Source organism: Capricornis sumatraensis, chromosome 10, assembly GCF_032405125.1.
Source record: "Capricornis sumatraensis isolate serow.1 chromosome 10, serow.2, whole genome shotgun sequence".
Classification (NCBI taxonomy): domain Eukaryota; kingdom Metazoa; phylum Chordata; class Mammalia; order Artiodactyla; family Bovidae; genus Capricornis; species Capricornis sumatraensis.
Genome location: NC_091078.1, coordinates 6,487,553 through 6,511,157, shown reverse-complemented (window position 1 = coordinate 6,511,157; position 23,605 = coordinate 6,487,553). Strand labels below are relative to the sequence as shown.

Here is a 23,605-nt window from a genome sequence, read left to right as displayed (position 1 = left end):
GACAATACACAGCCTTGATGTACTCCTTTCCCTGTTTGTAATCAGTACACCTATACCTTATATAAGACTGTACATCAACTATATGTCAATAAAATAAAAAATACTGTTATAACTTTTCAAAGAATAAATAAAGTGCATCTTTCCAGCCACAGGGCCAAGCCCGAGGGGATTGAACAAGAAAGGTTTTGGTTAATGGGGCCTAAAAATTGCCCAACGTTCTAGGGCTGCTCCTTAACCTTCTCCTTGGCCTGAATCCCTGACTCTTGCTAACAGTAGATGGAGGGGGGCTGTTACTGGGGGATAGAGGAAGGGTAGTCTGGTCCCCCTGCCCGCCCCCCTGCCCTCGCCCCCTGCTGGGAGCCGGTTCCCCTCAGGTCTGCACCCACTAATTGGTCTCATTAGGAGGCAGGCAGGAGGCTCCAGAGGCGCCGATCGGAGCTGTGTCATCCGCTTAGCGCCCTCGCACTCCCGCCCGCGCCCCCTCCCGCCGCCGCCGCTGCCCGGGTCTTCAGCTCTGCACTCGTCGTGCGCCCGGGGCATGCTCCACGCTCCGGAGCCCGGCCTCGGCTGCGGGAAGCCGCACCACCCGCCCGCGGAGACATGGGGCGCGGCCCGCCGGCCGTCCTGGCCCTGTGGATGCTGTTCCTCAGCCTGGGTGAGTGGCCGCAGGGTCCAGCGGGCCCCGATAGGGACGAGAAATGGGTGCCAGCTCCACCCGGGTGGACCTAGGGACAGTGCTGGACCGCTCGCTTCCAGAGTGGGGCTGGGGACGGGGACTGGGCGCGGGGAACGGGGACCCTCGCTGTTCTTTGCTTCTTCAGAAGCAGCTTTGGCGGCTGCACTGGGGGCTGCGGGAGGGCGTCCCCACTCCCCCTGTGACCTTGGCCTGGGACCTGTCCCTCTCTGGGTCGCGGTTTCCCCGTCTGCCCACCGATGAGGCTGAAATCGGCCGCTGCCTAGGTTCCAGACACCCCAGATGGTGCATGTCCCTGACAGGTGCAGCCCAGTCCGAGCGCATGGGAGGTGGCAGCCGCGGGACCTCGTGGGTGCGCGGGGGTCGGGGAGGGGAGCCTGCCCGCCTGTGGGGCCAGACAGCGCGACCAGCGGGTGCGGAGCTGCCCCTCGGCGCTCCCAGCTGTCCTCTGTTCTGGGTTCTCCCCCTAGCTCAGGCCAACTTCGCCCCCCACTTCTTCGACAACGGGGCGGGCAGCACCAACGGAAACATGGCCCTGTTCAGCCTCCCGGAGGACACGCCGGTGGGTGAGTAGCCCTGGCGCCTGCCCCGCCGTCTCCCAGAAGAGCGGCCCACGTTTCCCCGGACACAGGGACCGAACCCGTGACTCCTCCGAACCTATCGAGAGGCCGAGCGCCAGGCGGCAGGCGCTCCCGGGCGCCCTGTTAGCGCTCTGAGTCCCCCAGGGCTGTAGCGGGAAAGGTCTCCACGCATTCGTGGAGACCCGAGCCCGGACAGTTCTAGAGATCCAGCCGCCAGCCCAGAGACGTGACCTGCCCCAAGAGGCAGGCGGAGGTCCCCAGATCCGGGGCTCCTGACCCTCTGTATTTATGACCTTGAATAAAGCACTTACTCCCAGAGCCCCAGGGCTCTAGGCTTTAAAACGGCCCAAAACAGTGAATTCACTGAGATCTGCAGAGACGGGGGAGGAGGAGGGAGATTCGCACTTCCTCTGCTTCACTGGATGGGCAGAACCCTGAGAATAAGGACAAGCGCCTGTAAAAGGAGCACCCGCTGAGAATTCTCTGAAGAACTAGTCCAAGCTTGGGGAACAGTGCTCCACCTTAGTGATTCCTCCCTTTTCCCTCCTCCCCCATCTCCAGTCTTGGCTCCAGGCAGAGACCCTAGAGTTAAACCCAGCAGCCCTGAGCCCTCTGTAGTCTGTAGTCTAGATTACAGTCTGTAAAGCAGTGGCTACACCTGCTAACTGACAGTCGGGGAGAATAAAGAGGAAGAGAGGGCATCCGCCAGTGCTCAGCGTGTCCCCTCTGTCTTCTTCCAGGCTCTCATGTGTACACCCTGAATGGAACAGACCCCGAGGGAGACCCTGTCTCCTACCACATCAGCTTTAACCCCAGTGCTAGAAGAGTCTTTTCAGTTGACCCCAATTTGGGAAACATCACCCTGATTGAAGAGCTGGACAGAGAGGTATGGGGACCTGGGAGGAGCATTGCCTGCCAGGTGCGCAGACGGACCTCTGTGGGCTGGAAGGTTCCCTCAAGAGCATCCTTGGAGAGGTCTCATAAGTCGCAGAAAATTCAGCCGGCAGATCAGGGCTGGTTTTAAGGGCAGGTCTGACTTGGGTAAAAGTACATCCCTCTGTGCACGCTCAGCCTGCGGGGGACAGGCTGTGTTTCTCTTGTGAGACCCCATGCCAGGCAGGTGAGCCAGCTGCCGGGACCCCAGCTGTGGGGTGCTGCCAGCAGACCCCCCCAGCCCAGAGAAAGGAAACGGTGGGGACACAGCAAAGGAGGTGTGACGGTGCTGCCCCAGCCTATCAACCCAGGGCAGGACCGGGGACCTCGACACCCTTCCTCACTGAGGCCCCACCGTGTCCCGGGGAGGGTTTGAGACACCACAGACCTGGATCTCTGAGGAACCGTAGGATACAGAGCAGTGCAGCAGAGATGAAAGGGAGAAAGAGGAACATTTTTTAAAGGATGAAAAACCCCTTCCTGAATCCTCCAGCACACCAGTTAGCAACTCAACTCATTCTAGCAGGAGGGTGCAGATTCTGTTGGCACCCAAGCCCCCTGAGTTTATGAGAACTCCTAATGGGTTAAACCCCAAACCAGGTCTTCAGCATGACTGTGGCCAGAGGTAGTGGAGGAAGCTTTTGGCCACCCCGCCCTGCTCCAGGGCCCCTCTGATGTGCCCAGCTTCGGGGTCCTCAGAGTACCTCCGACTCCCGGATCCTCACTCTGCCCTTGTGCTTCACAGAGGGAAGATGAGATTGAAGCCATTATCAGCATTTCCGATGGGCTGAACCTGGTGAGTGCACACTGCAGCCAGCAACCACTCCCCCCCCGCCCCCCCCCACCCAGCCTCTCCCTGGGTCTGAGCACTATGCCCTCCCCCAGGGGCTGGGAGTGGGGGCTCCCAGCTGAAGTCCAACAAGATCTGCCCCAGTGAGCTCATAGGAGAGAGGGGACGGAAGGCAGAGAGCGGGAAGAGACAGACGTGCCTGCTGCCCTTCTGCTGACGGAGCACCCCCACATTCCGCAAGCAGCGTCTCCTCAATCCTTCCCTCTCCTCCGACCTGGCTCTTGGCTCCATCCTCATCGCACAGGCTGAATACCTGGGCATGCATCCCTCCTCCCTGCCTCTTCCTACACAGCCTCCACTTTCACCAACCTCTTTTTAGTGCTTCTCAGATAATCCCAGGGGCTCCCCTCCCTCCAAGGCTCCCAGACCCCAATCTGAAGCCACCGCTGTGCAACACAGTCCTGCCTGGCCACAGTCCCCCGGCTCAGAAGATGCTGCCAGCTGCTCCCCACTACCCTCGGGATGGAGTCCTAGTTTCAGACTGGCATTCGGAACACCCTCAGCCTCAACCACCTTCTCTTCCGCATTCGCCCCACCTACTGCCTAGCCCTAAATCTGCTTCCGTTCTGTTCTCTGAACTCACCAGGCCTTTCACTTTGCCTTTGGCCCGTGCTTCTTCCTGACACGCCTTCCAGCCCCTTTTCCCTCTCACCCACAAATGGCTTGCTTCCCAGGCCCCCCTGGTGTCCTCCACTAGGCTGGGTCAGACGCCCCTTCTCTGAGCCTCTGGATGCAGCCGCCTAGACCGGTGCCTTTAGCTAGGTTGGGGTGCGCGGTGCCCCCAGAGTCGTGCGGTGCAGGCCCTTGCCCTCAGCGGCCAGCATGTCGCTGTTGTCAGGCTGAATGATAACACGGTTGTACATGCTGGTCTTTGCCCACCACTCCACCCTGCAAATTTCACACCGTCAGACAGAGCACAGTGCTAGGCATCAAGTAGTTGCTTAATAATAATATGTGCTTCATGAATGACGAAAGAGGGAAGGAAGAGGGAGGAAGGGAAGGAGGGAGGGGGCAGAGACTGCACCCGTGCTGGTAGAGGAGATTCTCCTTTATCAGAAGGTCTCACTCTCACAACTCCTGTCCCCTTTGCCTCTTTGCAGGTGGCAGAAAAAGTCACGATCCTAGTTACTGATGCCAATGACGAGGCACCCAGGTTTATCCAGGAGCCCTACGTTGTCCAGGTTCCCGAGGTGAGCGAGGGGCCCCCGAGCAGTGTTGATGCCCTCCCACCCAGACCTGTGGCCTGTCCTCTAGACTGACCTGTGACCTGGCCAAGGGGAGCCGGGCACTGGAGGGAAGAGCCCCTCCATCACTCACTAACCTCACCCCTCCCCTCTGTGTCCTCCCTATCACCTCCACTGCCATCCCCTCATACATTCATTATTATTCCAAAGGAACGTTTATATACCATTTTCCATTAGAATTATAGTGTACTCTTATTGTGAAAGTGTGAAATATACAGAAAAGTAGAAATATAAAGAGTTTAAAAAGCCACTCAATCCCTCCAGCTTGAGACAACATTGTTAAATTTGGGGCTATTTCCTTCTCGTCAGTCCTGTGATTCTTGTTTTCTGTTTGTTTTACATAGTTGTGACTACTAAACATATGCTTTCTGCAGTCTCTTTCACTGAATTTGTAACATAAGCATGAAGTTGTAGTCGTGAAGTTGGGGTACCTAACATTTTAATAGCTTTCCTTTAATAGCACATTCCAGCATTTACTAAACTGTTCCTTTATGTCTGGATATTAAAGGTGCTTTAAATTGTTGCCATCGTAAGAAACATCAAACTCTGAACTTAAAAGTTCCTTTTCTCTAATGGGAATGATTTGAAATTGCTAGGTCAAAGCATGAGTACATGTGAGGCGTTGTCAGATTGATTTTCCAGAATGGAACCTGTTTGCCTTTACCCTGGAATGTGGGAAAGGGTATGTCTCCTGGTTCCTGGTCCACACTGGGGATTCTTGCAGCTTTAAATGTCTGCTAACTCAGTAGGAGAAAGCTATTCTTTTTGGCTCTAAGCTGCACGTGTGTGAGCCCTGGTGATACTGAATATGCCCTTATTTATTAACTATTTCCAGTCATTTCATATTTAAACGCTCCATCTGTTGGGAGCCCTAGATTTTTCTTTGCTCTTTCCCTGAAGCTGTTTTCGGAAGGAGGATGTCTGTTTGTTCCCCCTCTCCTGACCCCACTTGGACTCCAGTGTCTCCTCCACCAAGGCCCCTCCTCCTGTTCATGCTCCCTGGGTCAGTGACCGCCTTTCACCTGTTTTTAGGCCTCACTCCCCCGACCCCACCTTCCCATGCTCCCACACCCCAGCTCCCTGAGCTCCTGTCACAGCTCCTGGGACTGACCCTCTATGGCTGTGGCCCCGCAGGACACACCTTCTGGGAGCAGTCTCGCCAGGGTCCATGCAGTGGACAGGGACACTGGCTCTGCAGGGAGCGTCACCTACTTCCTGAAGGTAAGGTGGGGCGCTCAGGAAACAGCCAGGGGCCTGGGCTGGTGGGGACACCTGGGTGGGCTCCACCGCCATCCGTCAGGTCCGTGCCTCAGCGATTCCCAAAGATGATCAGAGATGGTGCGTCCGATTCCAGCGAGGTCTCAGTTCACTCAGATGTGGGACCAAGCGGGGACCCGAGACTGGCCTGAGCAGAAGCCATCTTCCTCTGACTGGCACATCCTGGCTCCCATTAAGTTGACCTGCCTGCCTTTCCCCAGATTTCAGGACCCTCACCTCACCACCGGCCAGTCCCTTCCCCAGGAGATGACCTGAGCATTTGGTACCCACACAGAGTAAAAGAAACCTGTCTGGGCCTAGAATTGTCAAGAGGGAAAAGGGAAGGGGAGGCAGCTCTCAGGAGGAGCAGAGCTGTGACACCCCCTCCCCGCCCTTGTCCATCCAATGCACTCTGGTAAAGGCAGAGACCCCACCCCATGCCTCCTGCCTCTCCGCCAGCTCCTCCAGAACCCACTGCCCTCCCGCCACAGCTGCTGTTTCTGCAGCTCCTCCTCTTCCCTCCACTTTTAATCTCTTGCTTTCACAATTTTCAAGGTAGTGTAGCTCAGTGGTTAGAAACCATGGAAACCCCCCCTGGGCTCCACGGGTTCTGGAGAGATCCCACCACTTCCCCCACACAGGGGTTCAGCCATTATGTGACTTTCCCTACTCAGCTTCCTCACTCACCAAGTGGGAAAGATGAAAGCACACCCTCACTGGATTGTGAGGACTGTGTGTGTGCGCGTGCTAAGTCGCTTCACTGCAACCCTGTGGGCTGTAGCCCGCCAGGCTCCTCTGTCCATGGGATTTTCCAGACAAGAATCCTGGCGTGGGTTGCCATGCCCTCCTCCAGGGGGTCTTCCTGAACCAGGGACTGAACCTGGGTCTCTCATATCTCCTGCACTGGCAGGCGGATTCTTTACCACTAGTGCCTCCTGTGAAGCCCGTTGTGAGGATTAAACCCGTGAGAAGCTCCAGCAACAGCTCTTGACCCACAGTGACCCCGTCTTCAGATCAGAGATCATCTCCTGTCCCCACCTGACCTTACCCACCCCCACCCAGATGCTGCCTGGCTGACCCACAGTCACTTAACGATGGGGCTGGAGGATCCTGAAGGTTCCCTCTGTCTCTACGGCTTTCAGTCCACACCTCCTCTAGGTTAGAGCATGCTGCTGACGTTTCCACCTGGGAACTCTGGGCCAGAGTTTAGCCCTGAGCTGGGCCCAGTTGTTTTCCAGCTGAGGCCAAGAGAAAACCTGAGGCCCTGCTGGGACATCTTGGTTGGACTGAGGGAGGGGAAGCGGAAGGCCTGAGCTCCAGGAAGGGGGAGGCCTGAGCTCCAGGAAGGGGGACTCTGCAGACAGGAAAGCCTGAGTGCCCTGAAGTTGCACCTCAGCCCCTAGGTCATAGTTCCTGTGACAGAGGATGGTGAAGACTCCCTTTCAGTAAGCAGAGCAGGTGCTCCTGGGGCCGGCCTGGGCCCCGTCCCAAGGCCCAGCCTGCCCTCACTCTTACAGAATCCGCACCCCTCCGAGTTCTCCGTGGACCGCCACAGCGGGGTGCTGCGCCTCCAGGCCGGGGCCACCCTGGACTTCGAGAAGGCCCAGGCCCACTTCCTCACTGTGGTTGCCAAGGTAACAGGAAGGGAGGACTGAGCATCCCGGCAGTCCTCAGCCTCCATCGGGGGAAGCTGCCCTTGGATGGGAACAGTTAGGTTCTATGATGGAGGGGACAGATGGCACCACGGAGGCGGGAGTGGGGCTGCCACTGCTCGGGATCTGTGTTGAGCGGACCCTGCCGGACAGACATATTCTTCGGGGACGCTGGTGTCTGTGAGCCGGAGAGGGCATATTCCCTCCCGGGAGAGGGCGTCCGCCCCTCAGGACTGACCGGCCAGCCTCCCCTCTGTAGGCCCAGTGGCCATGCCCTCACATCCCACACAGCTTGGCCTTTGGGCACCTCCGTTTCTCTGTCCAGGCTCACCCATCCTGCCTCTGCCTCTCTGTGTGACCAGTTACCCACTCTGAGCCTCAATTTCCTCATCTGCCCACCCCAAAACTTGACTAAATTCCTCATATTTCTGAAGTGTGTGGTGTAGGGTTTGCAGCTCAGCAGGTGCTCAAATGAAGTGACTGCTCTTCCCCTCAAGGGCAGAAAACCCCAGCCTTCCTCCTAAGCCCCTGGTTTTCTTCTCCAGGGAAGTCCCTGCAGGCCATATAGGCCACAGGGCAGCCCCCTCAGTCTACATCGGGAGGCCTGAGCCAGCCCTGCCTGCCAGTTACCCTGTGAGGGCTGGCTTGGTGGGTGCACACTTCCATGATGTACCCTCAGGCATGGGCCCACCTCATATTCTTTGAAGATTCTCAGGAGACTTTGTGGCTGGGCTCCTGGCTGGGAGGAGAGATTTTGGCTCTGACCCTCTCCTCCTCTGCTCCTCTTCAGAGATGATTTCCCTGGAGAGAAACCTAACTAACCCTCTTTCCAAAGGAACGCTTTTGAGCACCTGCTGCGCACTGGCGATGACCTTCATGCATTATCTCATTTAATTTTCCTAACACCCGTAAAAGGGGGGAAATTATCTCTAAGTGGCACAGAAGCCCACAGAAACAGGGCGGGCCACTGGCCTCGAGGCCAGTCGGAGCCAGATTCCATGGGAGTCTGCTTGACTCTGGAGCCCAACCTCTCTTCCCTCTCTGATTCTTCTGCAGGATGGCGGGGGAAAGCTGCGAGGGGCCGACGTGGTGCTCTCGGCCACCACCGAGGTCACGGTCAACGTGGAGGACGTGCAGGACATGGCCCCTGTCTTCGTGGGCGCGCCCTACTATGGCTACGTGTATGAGGACACCCTTCCGGTGGGTAGCTGCACCCCTCAACCCATGCACCTCCAGATGCCTCCCGGCCTGTCCTTTGCACTGCCCAAGGGTCCCCCAGTGGAGATGGTTAGGCTCAGTCCAGGCTCACTCGCCTCACATGGAGGCCAGTTCTGGATTCGCTGACTCAGGACACACACAGGCCATTTTGCACTGGAAGTGTAAGGGGGAAGAGGAAGCTGCTTGTGAGTGGAGCACCTCTTGGGTGCCAGGGCTGTGCCAGGCGTGTCTTCACTCATCCGCACTTACCCCAGCCTGGCTGCAAGTGTCAGCCCTTCCAAAGGGCTGTGAAGAGAGGCCGGGAGGAGAGCTGATGGGGCCTTTCCTGCACCTTGTACAGGAGGTGAGGCGCCAAAGTTTTGCTTCCTTTCCTCCAAGCCAGTAGCCTGAGGCCCCTTGGGCCAGTAGTTCTCCCGCCGTTTGCTGCTGAATCACCCTTGTCAGACATCACATGCAGGCCCAGGTCAAAGGCTGTCTTCAGCCTCTGCCCCTTTTGGTCTCTCAATTTCCAGCCCTGGGCCTGGCATCCGAGGGCTGGCCTGCCCTCCACCCCGGAGCCAGCAACGTCCTTTACTCAGCCCAGCCCGTCTCCCCACCCCACTCTTTTGCCTTCGCCTGACATGTGCCCATGGGCACGATGCCCCTCGTCTTTCTCAACTCAGCCCAGGTGCCACTTTCCCCTCTATGGTGCACCCATGTGTTACTGTGCCCCCCAACCAGACCATGAGCTCCCAGCCAGCAAGGGCCAGGCTGGAGTCAACTCTCACATAAGCTAAGCTAAGTCACTTCAGTCGTGTCCGACTCTGTGCGACCCCATAGACGGCAGCCCACCAGGCTCCCCCGTCCCTGGGATTCTCCAGGCAAGAACAAAGGAGCAGGTTGCCATTTCCTTCTCCAATGCATAAAAGTGGAGAGTGAAAGTGAATTTGCTCACTTGTGTCCGACTCTTAGCGACCCCATGGACTGCAGCCTACCAGGCTCCTCCGCCCATGGGATTTTCCAGGCAAGAGTACTGATAGCTGGCTACAGTTCCAGAACTCTCCGTGGAATGGAATTGCATCCTCTAGTCTCACTTCCCCAGTTTCTGATTATTTCCAGCACTTGCTGAGCACCACCCCTGTGCTGGGTCCAAGCTGAGAAACCACCTTTCCAGAAGTTGCAAGTTGAGTGGTGGAGATGGACATAGAGAGGGAGAGAGAAAGGCTGGGCTTCCCCCATGGGGGCCGTAGGGCAGAGCAGGGGGAGGCTCCTGCTGAGGAGCTAAGGGGGAAAGAGGTGCTAGGAATGGGGGGAGAGGAGAGTCAGGAAGCAGCCATGAGCATGGGTAGGCCTCTGGGGTGAAGGGTCTGAGTAGGGAGGTCAGGAGAGGGTGGCAGGCAGGGCTTGAACAGGGCTTGTCAGTTGAGACAGCTTCCCAAACCCTTCGAGCAGCCCCTGCAGCCACAGGACAAAATCCTAGTTCCTGGACTTTGCACTGGACCCCCTCTGCCTGGCCCCTCTCCCGGCTCTCCCTTCAGGCCCCTTTGAAGGCCAGAGACAGAAGAGGCAGCAGGTGTGAGGCTGGAGGGGGGGCAAGAGAGGTGAGGCCTGAGGGTGGTGTGTGGGGAGGGAGGCGTGTAAGACGTGTGAGGAGGAGGCCCAGGCAGGAGCCCTGAGTGTCCCTGGGCAGCTATGTGCCAACCCACGTGGGGGGCAAGCAGCGGGGCGCAGGCTGTCCCTCCAGCCCTGGGAGGCCAGGGGACTATGAGCTTACTGCCGAGCAAGGATGGGGCCCGGCAGAGGCCTGACTCTCGAGTGTGGTGGCCCCTCCCCTCTGTGACGGGAGCAGCATCTGGGGAAGGGAGAACCCCAGCACCCCCCCCCCACCCCCGATGCTGGCCTCAGACAGCTGCTCCTGTTCCTCCCAGGGCTCAGAGGTCTTGACGGTGGTTGCCATGGATGGAGATCGGGGCAAACCCAACCGCGTTCTCTACAGTCTGGTGAATGGTGAGTCTGGGGCACATTGCTGGGCTGTAGGTACACATCCCTGGGTGAGCAGGGTGAGATCCCCAGTCTCTCTGGGTCCCAGTTTCCTCATCTATAGGCCAGAAGGACAAGGTGCGTGGAGAGTAGAGGCTGGGTCCCTCCAGGAGGCAGCACGTCTCGTTGGGCATCTGCTCTTGGCCCTGCTTGTCGTTCTTTCCAGTAACAGGGAGCGGCGCGTTGGGTGGGGAGGGGCAGTGGCATTACTGAACGCAACACAGGCGGCGCCAGGCCATGTTCCCACACACTCATGGGTGTATGCTCATGATAGGAAAGGGTGGCAAGCTTTCTGACACTCTAAATTGCTATGGTTTTTTCTCATTCCTTTAAATGTTTTGGCTTAGAGCATATTATTGAATTAAGTGAATTAAATACAGTGATGATTCAGGGTGTCCCTACTACTCACCCTGTGTATGGATGAGAAAACTGAGGCTCAAAGAAGCTAAATCATCCCAAGTTCCCATCGGGCTTGAGTCTGCTGCCTCCTTCCACAATTGGGCAACAACTGAGCAGGAGGAGCCAGCTCAGGGAGGGCTCTTCAGCCCTCAGTAGCTGGCACCCTCCAGGGGCCACCACACCTGGTGCCTGGCCCCACACACGTGCACACGTCTCCATGCCCTCACTCAGATACCATCACTTCCTCTGACCCTGTCCCTGGGACATGCCTGCTGCACACTCCCCTTCCAGCAGCTCACACACGTGCACACGTGCCCACCATCACAGACAGGCTCCTCGCCCAGGCACGCAGACCCCTGACTGCCTTCCCTCCCCTCCACAGCTGCAAGCCTGCACACACCTACCAAGCACCCAGCCCACCCCGTCTCCCCGCCCATCTTCTTGCCTCTCCTTCTCCTCCTGCAGTCTTTCTCTTCCTTCTTTCCATTATTTTCACTCCTCCCTCCCCCTTTTCCTATCTCCCTCCCTTTGTACCTCTTTATTTCTCCTTTCTCTTTCCATCACACCTACCCACACACCACACATGCATGCATGAGAGAAGCAAATTACTAGGGAACCTGGGAGCCGGAAAGTAGTGACTTGAAGCCCCAGCTCTGCACTCACCGTGTAACCTAAGACAAGTTACTGAGCCCGTCTGAGCTCAGCTTCCTCACTGGCAAGACACAGAGACACGGGAGACTTGAATGAAATACCCTGTGAGGCCTGGCGCAACTCCCCTGCGCCACCGTGTGGCCTTGTTCAGAACTGCAGGGCACATCTCTCTGACAGGAAGTGATGGAGCCTTTGAAATTAATGAGACATCTGGAGCCATCTCCGTGACGCAGAGCCCTTCCCAGCTCCGGAGAGAGGTGTATGAGCTGCGTGTACAGGTACCTCCCTCGATCTTGGCCTTCTCCACCAAAGGTGATAAGACCCTGGCCCCCCACTCCTTACCCCTCAGGGCCCACGGTCAGGGGAAGGATTTAGACATTGTTTCAGGAACACCTGCAAGAGGCGGCAGCTGGTGTGGGGAGCTGGGACAAGGCAGAGAAGGGAGGGTGGGAGCAGCAGTGCCTCGAACGTAGGTAGGACCCGGGAAGCAGAGAGGTGTGGGGAGCATTGGTTGGTTGGGGCAGGCGGAGGCACTGCAAGCGAGGGAAGCTTAGTGAGCCAAGGCTGGGGGTGAAAGCACGTGGTATACCAGGGCGACAATGAGGAGCAAGTGGACCTGAGCCAGGAGTCCACATCAGCCTGTAATGGAGAAACAGTTGGACCCCAAGTAGGGGGACAGAGGAGCAAAGGCTCTCAATACAGGTATGGACTTTTCCTGCAACGGGGCCAGCTTTGTGGCCATGCAACCTGTGTGATTACGCAGGGACCGCAACTGGACGTGCCCCGCGCTGGGCTCAATGCTTTGCTCTTGCTGTCTTGAAATTCTTAGCAATTTTCTAACAAGGGGCCAGCTCGTTTCATTTTTCACTGAGCCTGCAAACTATATAGCTAGTCCTGCCCAAGAGCAGTGAGGAGCCGTGGAAAGGCTTTGAACAGGATCGGAGTCTTGTAAAAGCTCACTCTGACTGCTCACTAAACTAGAGGCATTCTCAGATTCAGAGAGCTTGGCAAACAAAGATTTCCAGGGCCCACTACGGGGGATAGGAATGCAGTGTCTCTGGGGGAAACCCAGGACTCTGCATGTTTCAAGCTCCCAGGTGATTCTGGCACTAGTCCTGGCCTGGCATCTGAAGACCCTGGTCCCAACTCGGGTTTGAAGGGAATCAGATGAGGAGCAGGGCAGCAGAGCCATCAGCCCAGGTGATAGATGGCAAGGGCCCTTGGGGGTGAGGGAAGGTGGGATGGGAAAAATGGACAGGCTGCGAACTATGAAGGAGGCAGACACCACAGAACGTGGCTGTGAGGGGTCAGGGAGAGGAGAGGGAGGGAAGAAGCCGGTGTAGATCCTCACCATCAGAAACCCAGGAGGGAGGCAAGTTGAATAGGACAGGCATGATGCGTTTTGGTGCCTCGGGGACATTCAAGTTGAGAATCCACGCCTAAGTGTACAGGTTTGAGCTTCAGACAACATCCACGTGCAGGTACCTGTGGAAGGCTAGGAGGGAATGAGACCACCCAGAGGAGGGCGATGTGGAGGGAGGACCACTAGCTGGGAACACCACTGCTGGAGCACCCCGACCAAGAGGGAGGAAGGGGGCGGAGCAGGTGAAGGAGAGATGGGGTCAAGGCCAACCTGCAGCGTGGAGTCGCATTAGCCGAGGGCACGGAGCACCCTGGAGGGTGAGGGAGAGTGGCCGTGCCACGTGCAGTGTGGGGATCGGCGTGAAGCGTCTGACTTGGGGACAGGCCGACAGCTGAGTGGGAGGAGCGAAAAGGAGGCGGAGAAATAAGTTCTAGAAAAGAAGAGTGGGACTTCCCTGCTGGCCCAGCGGCGGGGACTCCACCCTTCCCATGCAGGGGTCATGGGTTCCAGCCCTGGTCAGGGAAGTTCCGAATGCCTTGGGATGTGGGCAAAAATAAATAAATAAAATTTTTTTTTATTATGAAAAAGAAGAGTTATGAAGCAGCTAGTATATGACAGAGTGGAGTCTGGGAGGGTGATTAGAGGACGGTAAGTTGAAGGCCAGAGCCTGCTTATAGGAAGGGGGGAGGAAGCCCTTCCAGGCCTCATGTGCTATTTGCCACATGCCCATGAGGCACCTGTGGACACTCAGCCCCGGCTTGCAGGCTGCGTTGGTCAGCCACTGCTGCCTCACACCCGTCTTCCCTGCAGCCTCCCCCTGGCAAGTGGACACAAGGGCAGACTATGGCAGAGCTAGGGTTTGACCCTATGTCTGGCTACAAGAAGAGGGTGGTATGATGCAGTGGAGAGAGCGCTGACTAAGGGATCAGACGCATCTTCCTTCTTCTAGTCCAGCTGTGTGATCCCCGGTGACCACCTGACCCCTCCCGCCTCATCGTAAAACAGGACTAGTAATAGCGCTCCAGCGTTCTTGCCTGGAGAATCCCAGGGACGGGGGAGCCTGGTGGGCTGCCGTCTATGGGGTCACACAGAGTTGGACACGACTGAAGCGACTTAGCAGCAGCAGCAGCAGCAGCAGTTTCCTAGGACTGTTGCAATGTATTACCACAAATGTGTGTAATTTAAACACTGCAGTTTAAACACACATTTAAACACTGCAGTTGCTGTGGGCAGGAATCTAGGGTCAGCTTAGCTGGGTCCTCAGGTTCAAGGTCTCTCACATGGCTGCCAACAGATATTCAGCCAAGACCGGGTTCTCACCTGAAGGCCCAACAAGGAAGGATGAGCTTCTGGGCTCACATGGTTATTGGCGGGACTTACTTCCTCTCCGGCTGGTGGACTGAGAACCGCGGTTCCTCTCCAGCTGTTGACTGGCGATCACCATTAGTTCCTCGAAACATCAGAGAAGCTGTCAACAGAGCTGTCTGCTCTGCTAAAAGACAGAAGTTATGATCTAATCTAATCACAAAATGATATTTCATCACCTCCGCTATATTCTATCACTTTGAAGCAGGTCCCTAGGCCAAGCCACACTCAAAAAGAGGAGATTACAGGGACTTCTCTGGTGGGCCAGTGGCTAAGATTCCATGCTCCCAGTGCAGGGGGCCCAGGGTTCAATCGCTGATCAGGGAACTAGATCCCACATGCCTTGACTAAGATCTGGTACAAATAAATTTTCTTTTTTTTAAGTAAAGAGGAGATTACATGAGGGCATAGATACCAAGAAGCAGGGATCATTGGGGCCATGTTGGAGTCAGCCTGCCACACAGCCATCGCCACCTGTCCCCCACCCAGGTGACTGAGGTCAGCTCTGCAGGGACTCCAGCCGCCCAGGCCATGGTGCCTGTCACCATCCGGATCGTGGACCTCAACAACCATCCACCGACATTCTATGGGGAGAGTGGACCCCAGAACAGATTTGAGCTGTCCATGTATGAGCACCCGCCCCAGGGGGAGATCCTTCGGGGCCTCAAGATCACCGTCAATGACTCAGACCAGGTTTGTGGTCCTGCCCTCCACCTGTCTTTCTGCAAACCACTGGGGACCGAGTCCCAAATCTGAGCCTGCCTGAACCTTTCCTGCTGATGTCACCGGGGCTGGAGGGTCACAAAAGGAATGAGGCAAGAGTGGATAACCAAGAGAGAGAGGAGGGAGCGTAGGTAATCAGAGACCAGCTGCATGGCCTAAAGATATTCACAATCAATTAAAAAGAAAAGCCAGTCGGAAAAAAGCACCTCTGGAAGTTTTCCCGGCTTTCAGTGCCATTGCCTAGGGTTCAAGCCCTGGCTGGGCTATGACGTCCTGCAAGCCATGCATGAGGCCTTAAAAGGTGAAAGCACCTCTGGGTCTGACCCTCCAGACGCTGTGAACGCGTCCTGTTGCCTCCTGTGCCCAGCGCAGGGCTGGGCTTTCTGTGCTTGCTTCTTCGCTTAGTCCTCTCGTAGTTCACTCAACTTGTCTGATTGTTGGTCACCTCTCCTAAGAATGCTTACCTCCCAGGGTCAAGGGCATGCAAAGTCCCCTTGCACAGCATGACTCTATAATGGTTTATTCTCATTCATCTTCCCTGTTTCTGCTCTCCAAACCGTTGCCCAGGGAGCCAATGCCAAATTCAACTTGCGGCTGGTGGGACCTGGGGGCATCTTCCGAGTGGTCCCGCAGACGGTCCTGAATGAAGCCCAAGTCACGATCATTGTGGAGAACTCAGCTGCCATTGACTTTGAAAAGTTTAAAGTGTTGACCTTCAAGGTAAGTGACGCTGTGCACTACCTTGAACGGGGGAGGGGTGTCACAGTAGTACCTAGATTCATCCTTGAGAGGTCTCTCGTCACCCCCTAGCCCTCCTAGCCCTACTCTTTCCCTCTGCTCCTCCTTCGGACTTGGGGAGCAGTGGGGAGAGGAAAAGTATGACACAAGAGCTCCCCTCTACTCCACAGCCTCACTGAGCTCCAGTGTCTAACTACAACTCTCCCCAGGAATGCAAGGAGGAGGGTGGTCCAAAGAAAAACCACCCATGTAATGTGCCATGTGAACAGACTGAGAGAAAAAACTCTTTGATCATCAGGAGAGATGTTTTCTTGTTTGCACTCGACATGCCAACTGTTCTGTTAAAAACTTTAGCAAAGGATGAGAAAAGTTCCTTTGTATTTGGAATTATTCAAAATGATAAACACATAAAGTTAATGTATATTTACATAAATATGTAAATAAATATGGGGGTTGACCCAAAAGTTCATTTGGAATTTTCCATAAGATGTTGGATGTTGTGGAAAAATGCAAACAAACTTTTTGACCAACCCAATATTAATAAAAAGAAAAAGTACTTTGCTGCTATTAATTTAAATTGTTATAATTATTTATAATTATACATGCATGCATAGTGATAGCATCATACTTAAAAGTGAAATTCTATACAACATTGTTAATCAACTATACTTCAATCAATCAACCAATGAAAGTGAAATTTTAAAAGCGTTGTTTGAAGTCATGAACAAAACGTGGATACCTGCTCTTACCAGTATTGTTTAACACTGTTCGTAGAATTAAACGTTATTCCTAAGAAAAGAAATAAAAAGTAGAATCACTAGAAAGGAAGAGATAAAGTTATCATTGTTTTTAGATGATGTGATTGCTTGCTTAGAAAAATCTAAAAGAAATGATAAAAACATTGTTAGATACTGCAAAGTTGCTAACATGATGGATTACCAAGTTAGGTCACAAAATCTAATAATTTTCCTGCATTCCAAAAAAATAGCAATGAGAATAATGGAATTAGAGATCACTTTTATAAGAACAACCAATAGATCAAATTCCTAAGAGTTACCATAACAAGATTCGAGCATACAAATAACAAAAAATGTACAAATTTAACAAAAAGATAAAAGAAGGCGAGAAATAAAAAGACAAACCCTGTTCAAAAATGCAAATTCTCATCAGGTTAATAAAGAATCCAATGCCACTTCAATTAAGTCTTACCCAAAATTTCCGTAGGGGAGGATGTAGGGAACTTGACACAATTATACTGGCTTAAAAGAGTATGAGGCAAGAATTTGCTCTAACAGATATTAAATTATATTATGAAGCAAAATTGCTTTAAATTGAAAGCAAAAAATAATAATAATAATGTACAAACCAATGGAGCAAAAGAAACTGGTTCCAATGCAAATAGCAACTATAAGGAACCAGGCATTGTGGTCAGTTGCTGGGGGGCGGTGGGGGAGGGATGATGTTTGCCTTAGAGGTGCCCCCTGCAGGTGGCGGCAGGAATAGTTGGCTGGCAGCAGAGAAAGTGGGAGGCAAGGCAGGTGGGTGCCGGGGTGATACCGAAACAGGATGTGACAAGCTCTCTGCAGAGCAACTGCCATCCAGACAAGTCTTCCTTTTCCTTCCTTCCCCAGCTCCTCGCCATTGAAGTGAGCACCCCAGAGAAGTTCAGCTCCACGGCGGATGTCGTGATCCAGCTCCTGGATACCAATGACAACGTCCCCAAGTTCACCTCCCACTACTACGTCGCCAGGATCCCCGAGAACGCCCCCGGGGGCTCCAACGTGTTGGCTGTTACTGTGGGTTGGGGGCTGCCCCAGGGACTGGGGGTGGGGTTGTGAGCCCCACTGAAGGGGGCCCTTGTGAAGTCAGACAAACCTGGGCTCCTGTTTGATTCGATAAACCCACATTCATTGGCTGTGTCCTTGGACAAGCTATGTGCCCTCTCTGAGCCTCGGTTTTTATTCTGTACAATGGGCATAACAGCACCTCACAGGATGATAGTGAGGGCATGTAATGAGAAGTAGAAGGCCTTCCAGATCTGGTTTCTCCAACGCTTTAGACCTGAGGCGAAACTAGGGCTCCAGAACAGGCCTGCAGTTCTCCCCAGCTGGGCAACCCTCCAACCCCACCCAAATCCTTGTGTGGCCATTGAAAGCAAGAGCTGCCAACATCCCCTGACAACGGGGCTAGGGCCACTGGGAGCTTTCTCTCTTCCAGGCCGTGGATCCAGACACAGGGCCCTGGGGTGAAGTCAAGTACTCCATTTGTGGATCTGGGGCAGACCTGTGAGTAAATCCAGAAACCCAGTCAGGGCCTTGGACAAGGGGTTTGGGAGGCTGAGTGGGGAGGAGGATCTGTGCTGAGGTCAGGAGGAGCCTGGGCCGAACGGCACCTGGGCTGGGGAGGTGAGCTGGGGGCCAGGAATGAAGGGCAGCTGTAGAGAGCCCAAGGCAGAGGTGTGGGCATACACCTGAGGAGGTGAGTCTGAGAGAAGTAAGGTCATCACCACAACCTGGAGCTGGGGCTCATGGCCTCCGGGGCCAGGCAAGCAGTGCTGGGCTAGGGAGAGGCAGGTCATGGCAGGAGAGGGAAGGGCTGTGACTCGGGTGAAGTTCCGCATTGATAGTAAGTAGATGAGTGGGCCTGCCTCCCTGAGTCAGACTGTGAGGATGTGGAGAGGAACAGACGAGATGCTCAGAGAAGCTGTCCAACGCATCGCCGCTTCTTCCTGGAGGCGGCTCCTTACTGCAGGCACGTGTGGGCACACGTGTGTGCGCACGTCTGCGTGCTTCTGCACACCCTTGCTGCACTCTCTGTGCCCGGCAGCTTCCTGATCCACCCGTCCTCTGGGATCATCCACACCCAGCCCTGGGCCAGCCTGGACGCTGAGGGCACTGCCAGGTACAACTTCTACGTGAAGGCGGAGGACATGGAGGGCAGATACAGCCTGGCCGAGGTGTTCATCACGCTGCTGGATGTAAATGACCACTACCCCCAGTTTGGAAAGAGCGTCCAGGAGAAGATAATGGTGCTGGGGAGCCCAGTGAAAATTGAGGTGAGCTTCAAAAGTAGCCAAGATGTCGTCATGGCTTGGTCACCGTGCACTTGGCCAACTCCAGGGCCCTCGGAGCCTGTCCTCTCCCTGCCCCGCCCCAGTGGGCTTAGGTAGCTTCCTCCTTAGTATCTCAGGCACACTGTGGGAGCCAGGCACCCGACCAGTACTGTCCGAGAGGATCTGTGGGCCTGATGCTGGCAGCTTGTGTATACTTCTGGCTAGAGCCCCATGGGGACCCTCCCTTCAAGCTTTGCAGGAGTGACTGGCCTGGGGAAGCAGGGTCCCACGGCATTTCCCCATGTGAGCATCCAAAAGGCTAGAAGCCACGACTCAGCTCAGCAGGCGGCCCAGCATCAAGCTGCTGTATCCGGGAGCTGCTAGCCAGATGCCCAGAACCTCGCGGAAGATGCTGCTACCTGCCGGGCCCCTCCACCCTCTCACCACGGACTGAAGGCTGGCCTCGCCCCTCTGTGGGCACCAACCACATGGCAATGCCAGGCTCTGCGTGAGCCCCTGACTCTGGCCATCCTGGACCTGGCACTTCTGGAGTCACTGCGGCTAACTCCTCCCTGCTGCCCCCAGCAGCCACCAGCAACCCCCACACCAGCAGCCTGGCTGTTGCCCCGGAAATGCCCACTCCCTTCCTCTCTGTCCTTGCTCTGCCTACCCCTGGTACGTCACTGGCCAGGTGTGAGCCTGGCACCGGTGTCTAAATGTCCATCATTCTTAGACCAAAAAAAAAAAAAAAAAAAGCTTTGTTCCTGCAGCTGCAAGTGGCGCTGTGGCTTAAGGATTTCTTTTCAAATATCTTGGACTCCTGAAATAGGCAATGATTTTTAAGGTACTTTATATACCCCTAGTGGTTCAGATAGTGAAGAATTTGCCTGCAATGAAGGAGATCCGGGTTTGATCCCTGGATTAAGAAGATCCCCTGGAGAAGGGAATGGCACCCCACTCCAGTATTCTTGCCTGGAGAATTCTATGGACAGAGGAGCCTGGCAGGCTACAGTCCATGGGACCTCAAAGAATGGACATGGGTCACAAAGAGTTGGACGTGACTTAGAGACTAACACTTTACTTTTCACTTTCACTGTATACCCCCATGCCCACCTCCACCCAGAATTAACCTCTGAGAAAGAAGACATTGTTGCCACTTTACAGATTAAGAAATGGAGGCTCGGGCAGGTTGCATGTTTGGTTGCCCTGAGCTCACACAGCTGTCTGCCTGCTTTCACAGCACTGCTCCTCCACTGCTCTGGCTTCCCAACACGGAGAAAGCATGAACCCCGAAACCCAACAGGCTTGACTCTGGACCCAGCTCCCCTCCTTCTCCCTCTCCATCCTTACGCAAGACACTCCGCCTCCAGGCTTTTTGTTTCTTAGTGGTACTGACTTGACTAGGCTTGTTCTGAGATTAACAGCACACGTATATAGCCAAGCGCAGACCTTGGCTCATTCAATTCTTCCAGTTCCATTCACTCAAAACAGGATTAGGACCATTTCCCATCAACCCAGCAAACTGCATATGACCTGTCGGTTCAGCCAGGGGACACAAATATGACCCTCAGAGCCCAGCTCCGCCTATCCCTCCCTGTGCACAGGCCACAGACCAGGACGCAGAAGAGCCCAACAACCTACTGGACTATTCCATCACCCACGCAGAGCCGGCCAACGTGTTCGACATCAACGCACACACGGGGGAGATCTGGCTCAAGAACTCCATCCGATCCCTGGATGCCCTGTACAACATCACGCCCAATGGGGACCGCACGTGGTCCCTAGAGGTGCAGGCCAAGGACCGTGGCTCCCCATCCTTCAGCACCACGGCCTTGCTCAAGATTGACATCGTAGACACTGAGGTGAGTACGAAGCCCACGTGGAGGGTTGGTCAGAGGCCAGCTCAGGCCTCCCTGCAACGTGGCCAGAGAGAAAGTGAAGTTGCTCAGTCGTGTCTGACTCTTTGCAACCCCATAGACTGTAGCCTACCAGGCTCCTCTGTCCATGGGATTTTCCAGGCAATAGTACTGGAGTGGATTGCCATTTCCTTCTCCAGGGGATCTTCCCAACCCAGGGCTAGAACCCAGGTGTCCCACGTTGTAGACAGACGCTTTACTGTCTGAGCCACCAGGGAAGTCTGTGGCGAGAAAGACCACCTTCCTCCAAAGACACCCACCCCCTACTCACAGAGACTACCTGTGCCATCCAACGCACAGGCTTTGACATCAGGTCGAAATACCAGTTTCAACCTTTGTAGCAATGTGACTTTGCTAAGTCTTTCCCCTTCCTGTGAAACAGGACTCACGACGCCTCCTTCACATGCGTGTTGAAAGGCAGAAGTAAAATCATGTGTGGTTCTCAGCTCAGTGTCTGGCAGGAAGTCATCCCTTAAGAGGTTCCTAATATACTTGGGCAGATATGAACCCCCCACCCCCATCAAAGGAAAGCAGTGCCAGCTAATATAGGAGTTCTTCATCCAATCCAGCCTGCATTGTATTTTTTCTGTGTGTGTGTGTGTTTTTTTTTTTTTTTTTCCCTGGAATAAAGCCCATAGTTCTCATCAGATTCTCTAGGGGACGACTGACTCCAGAAAGCTTAAAAACCATCTGGCCTAAGGGAGCCCAGGGACCCTGGTCTGTCCTGTGGGCTCCAGGCAGGAGCGGCTGAATGCACCTCTCTTCCAGATGCTGTCCCGAGGCCCCATGGCCGCCTTCCTGATGCAGACCAAAGAGAACCCCATGAAGGCCGTGGGCGTGCTGGCTGGCATTATGGCCATCATTGTGGCCTTAACCGTTCTCATCTCCACCGCCACCTTCTGGCGCAACAAGAAGTCCAACAAGGTCCAGCCGGTGCGGCGAGTTCTCCGCAAGCGGCCCAGCCCTGCACCCCGCAGCATCCGCATCGAATGGCTTAAGTTCCGAAGGACCAAGGCCGCTGACAAGTTTGTGCTCAAAGAGGCTCCTCCCAATGAGAACTGCAACAATAACAGCCGTGGAAGCACACCACCCCCTCAAGCCCCCGCTCCCCCACCACCACCCAGCACGGCACCCAGCATGGGCCAGGCCCCCTGGACCGTGCCTACTGTCTCTGGCTCGCTTGGCCCTCAGCAACCCCAACAACCATCACCAAAACCCAGGGCCGTGGCAAAACGCAAAGCCGTGGGAAGTCCCGTCCAGTCAGCTCTAGTCTCTGAGCTCAGGCAAAAGTTCGAGAAGAAGAATCTACATAGCAAAGCTTACTTCTAGACTGTGTCCTGTGGCCCCTCTCTCCCCACTCCAGTTGCCCTGATACCTGGGCCACGCTCCTCAACTCTGCTCCTTAGGGTCACCCCTGTTTTGTACAATGGTGTAACCCCCATAACCAGGGCTCTGGACAATGCCTTGGGCAAAGGATTTCTTTCTCTGGCTATGACCGCAATTGGGAAACACTTCCCCATCACCCAGCCCCTTGGCACATGTGCAACGCTCCCCGTGCAGCAGAGGCTGGGCAGCAACAAGGAGCCAGATTGATGTCTCCTATTCTCCAACTCCAGACCTCACAGTGTCGCTTGGGTCCTGCTGGGGCCCCAGCTTTCTTAGTTCAGGAGCAGAGCCCTGGCCACATGTGACAAGGTTGACCAGCACCTGGATCCTGAAGCCTCCAGCTAAGAGCAGGAGCAGAAAAAGGCTCAGGGGCTGACTAAGGCTGAGGGTCAGCGAACCTTGCAGGCTGTGGGAAACCAAATGCAGCCAGAGGGCAAGGACGTGCTGAGAACTCTTGTCGACTGTGGGCCTGCGCCTAAAACCCATTAGAAGGTGGAGGATGGGGTCTGGGCAGAGACTGTGAGCCCCTGCTATGCCGCCTCAGGACCAGGGACTCAGAGGTATAAGATGGACTCTGTGGGAGTGAGCCCTTCCCCAGCCAGGGCTGCCCTGAGCCAAGCTCCAGAGACATCCTCAGGAGCAACAGGTACCCTCAGGAGCTGTCCCACTAGAAGTCCTTGAGGAGACAGAGCAGGGCTGAGATCTGGGGAGACTTCTGTTTTTATCCAGCTCTTCTGCTCACGTGCAATAACCTTGGGAAGGCTCATCCTCTTTCTCATCTGGAAAATGAAGAACGTGAATCAGCCTTATTCATTCACAGGTCTGGGATGAGGATCAAAACAAGTAGTAGTGATGAGGGCTTTAACCAAGTGCAAAGCAGCACAAATAGGAAGTATTTTTCCCCTGGCCAGTTCTCCTGGGTGCAGCTCTTCCACAATTAGGAGCCTCCCAGCTGTTCTGCCAAGCACCCACAGGGGGCGCTGTGCTAGGGGTAGGGTGGTGCCACTGATCCAAGATGGCTGGAGCTGGACCATGCCATAGCTTCCCTTCCACCTCCCCGCAGCTGCATCCCCCATGCAGCCCAGGCCAGCCGTTGTCAGAAAGAACCAGAGCTGGCCGCACAGCCAGCCAAAGCTCCATCTTGCCAAGATGACGAAAACGAGTTCCCAAGAGGGAGAGTGATTGCCAGAGGTCACAGACGTTTGGCGGCAAGAACCTGGTTTGAGGGCTCTGGGCTCCATAGCACGTCCGTCTAGTCGGACCGCACCTCCTCCGCTTGTGACCACCGCCCCCAACAGAGACGACGTGCAAGCTTCATTTAATGCAAAGAAGTTCCATCTGACTTTAAGGACACTTGCCAAGAGGAAATACAGATATGTGCCTAGAGAGAGAAACAGAACAGTTCCTTGCATTTCACTCCACTCACTCATAACCCCTCTAGGATATGTGTGTGAATTTAACCACAGATTGTTGGCATATGTGGTTTTCTTGATTTCTGAGTTGGTGTGTGGAGGTGTTACTCAGATGAGCTGGTGTGCAGGCTCCTTGCTGGGGTTTCTGCGGT

General features: G+C 55.0%; 1 protein-coding gene across 1 annotated transcript; it reads left to right on the top strand.

Annotated features, from left to right (window-relative positions):
* Nucleotides 1-600: 600 nt before the first annotated feature.
* CDHR1 (cadherin related family member 1) lies at nucleotides 601-21,984 on the top strand. The gene is made up of 17 exons (XM_068983026.1): nucleotides 601-655; nucleotides 1,165-1,260; nucleotides 2,016-2,161; nucleotides 2,954-3,004; nucleotides 4,159-4,248; nucleotides 5,437-5,523; nucleotides 7,077-7,193; nucleotides 8,268-8,411; nucleotides 10,337-10,415; nucleotides 11,676-11,776; nucleotides 14,716-14,919; nucleotides 15,517-15,669; nucleotides 17,319-17,483; nucleotides 17,905-17,972; nucleotides 18,514-18,742; nucleotides 20,344-20,601; nucleotides 21,424-21,984. The coding sequence occupies exons 1-17, from the start codon at nucleotides 601-603 to the stop codon at nucleotides 21,982-21,984; spliced, it is 2,604 nt and encodes an 867-aa protein (XP_068839127.1).
* The last annotated feature ends 1,621 nt before the right edge of the window (nucleotides 21,985-23,605 follow it).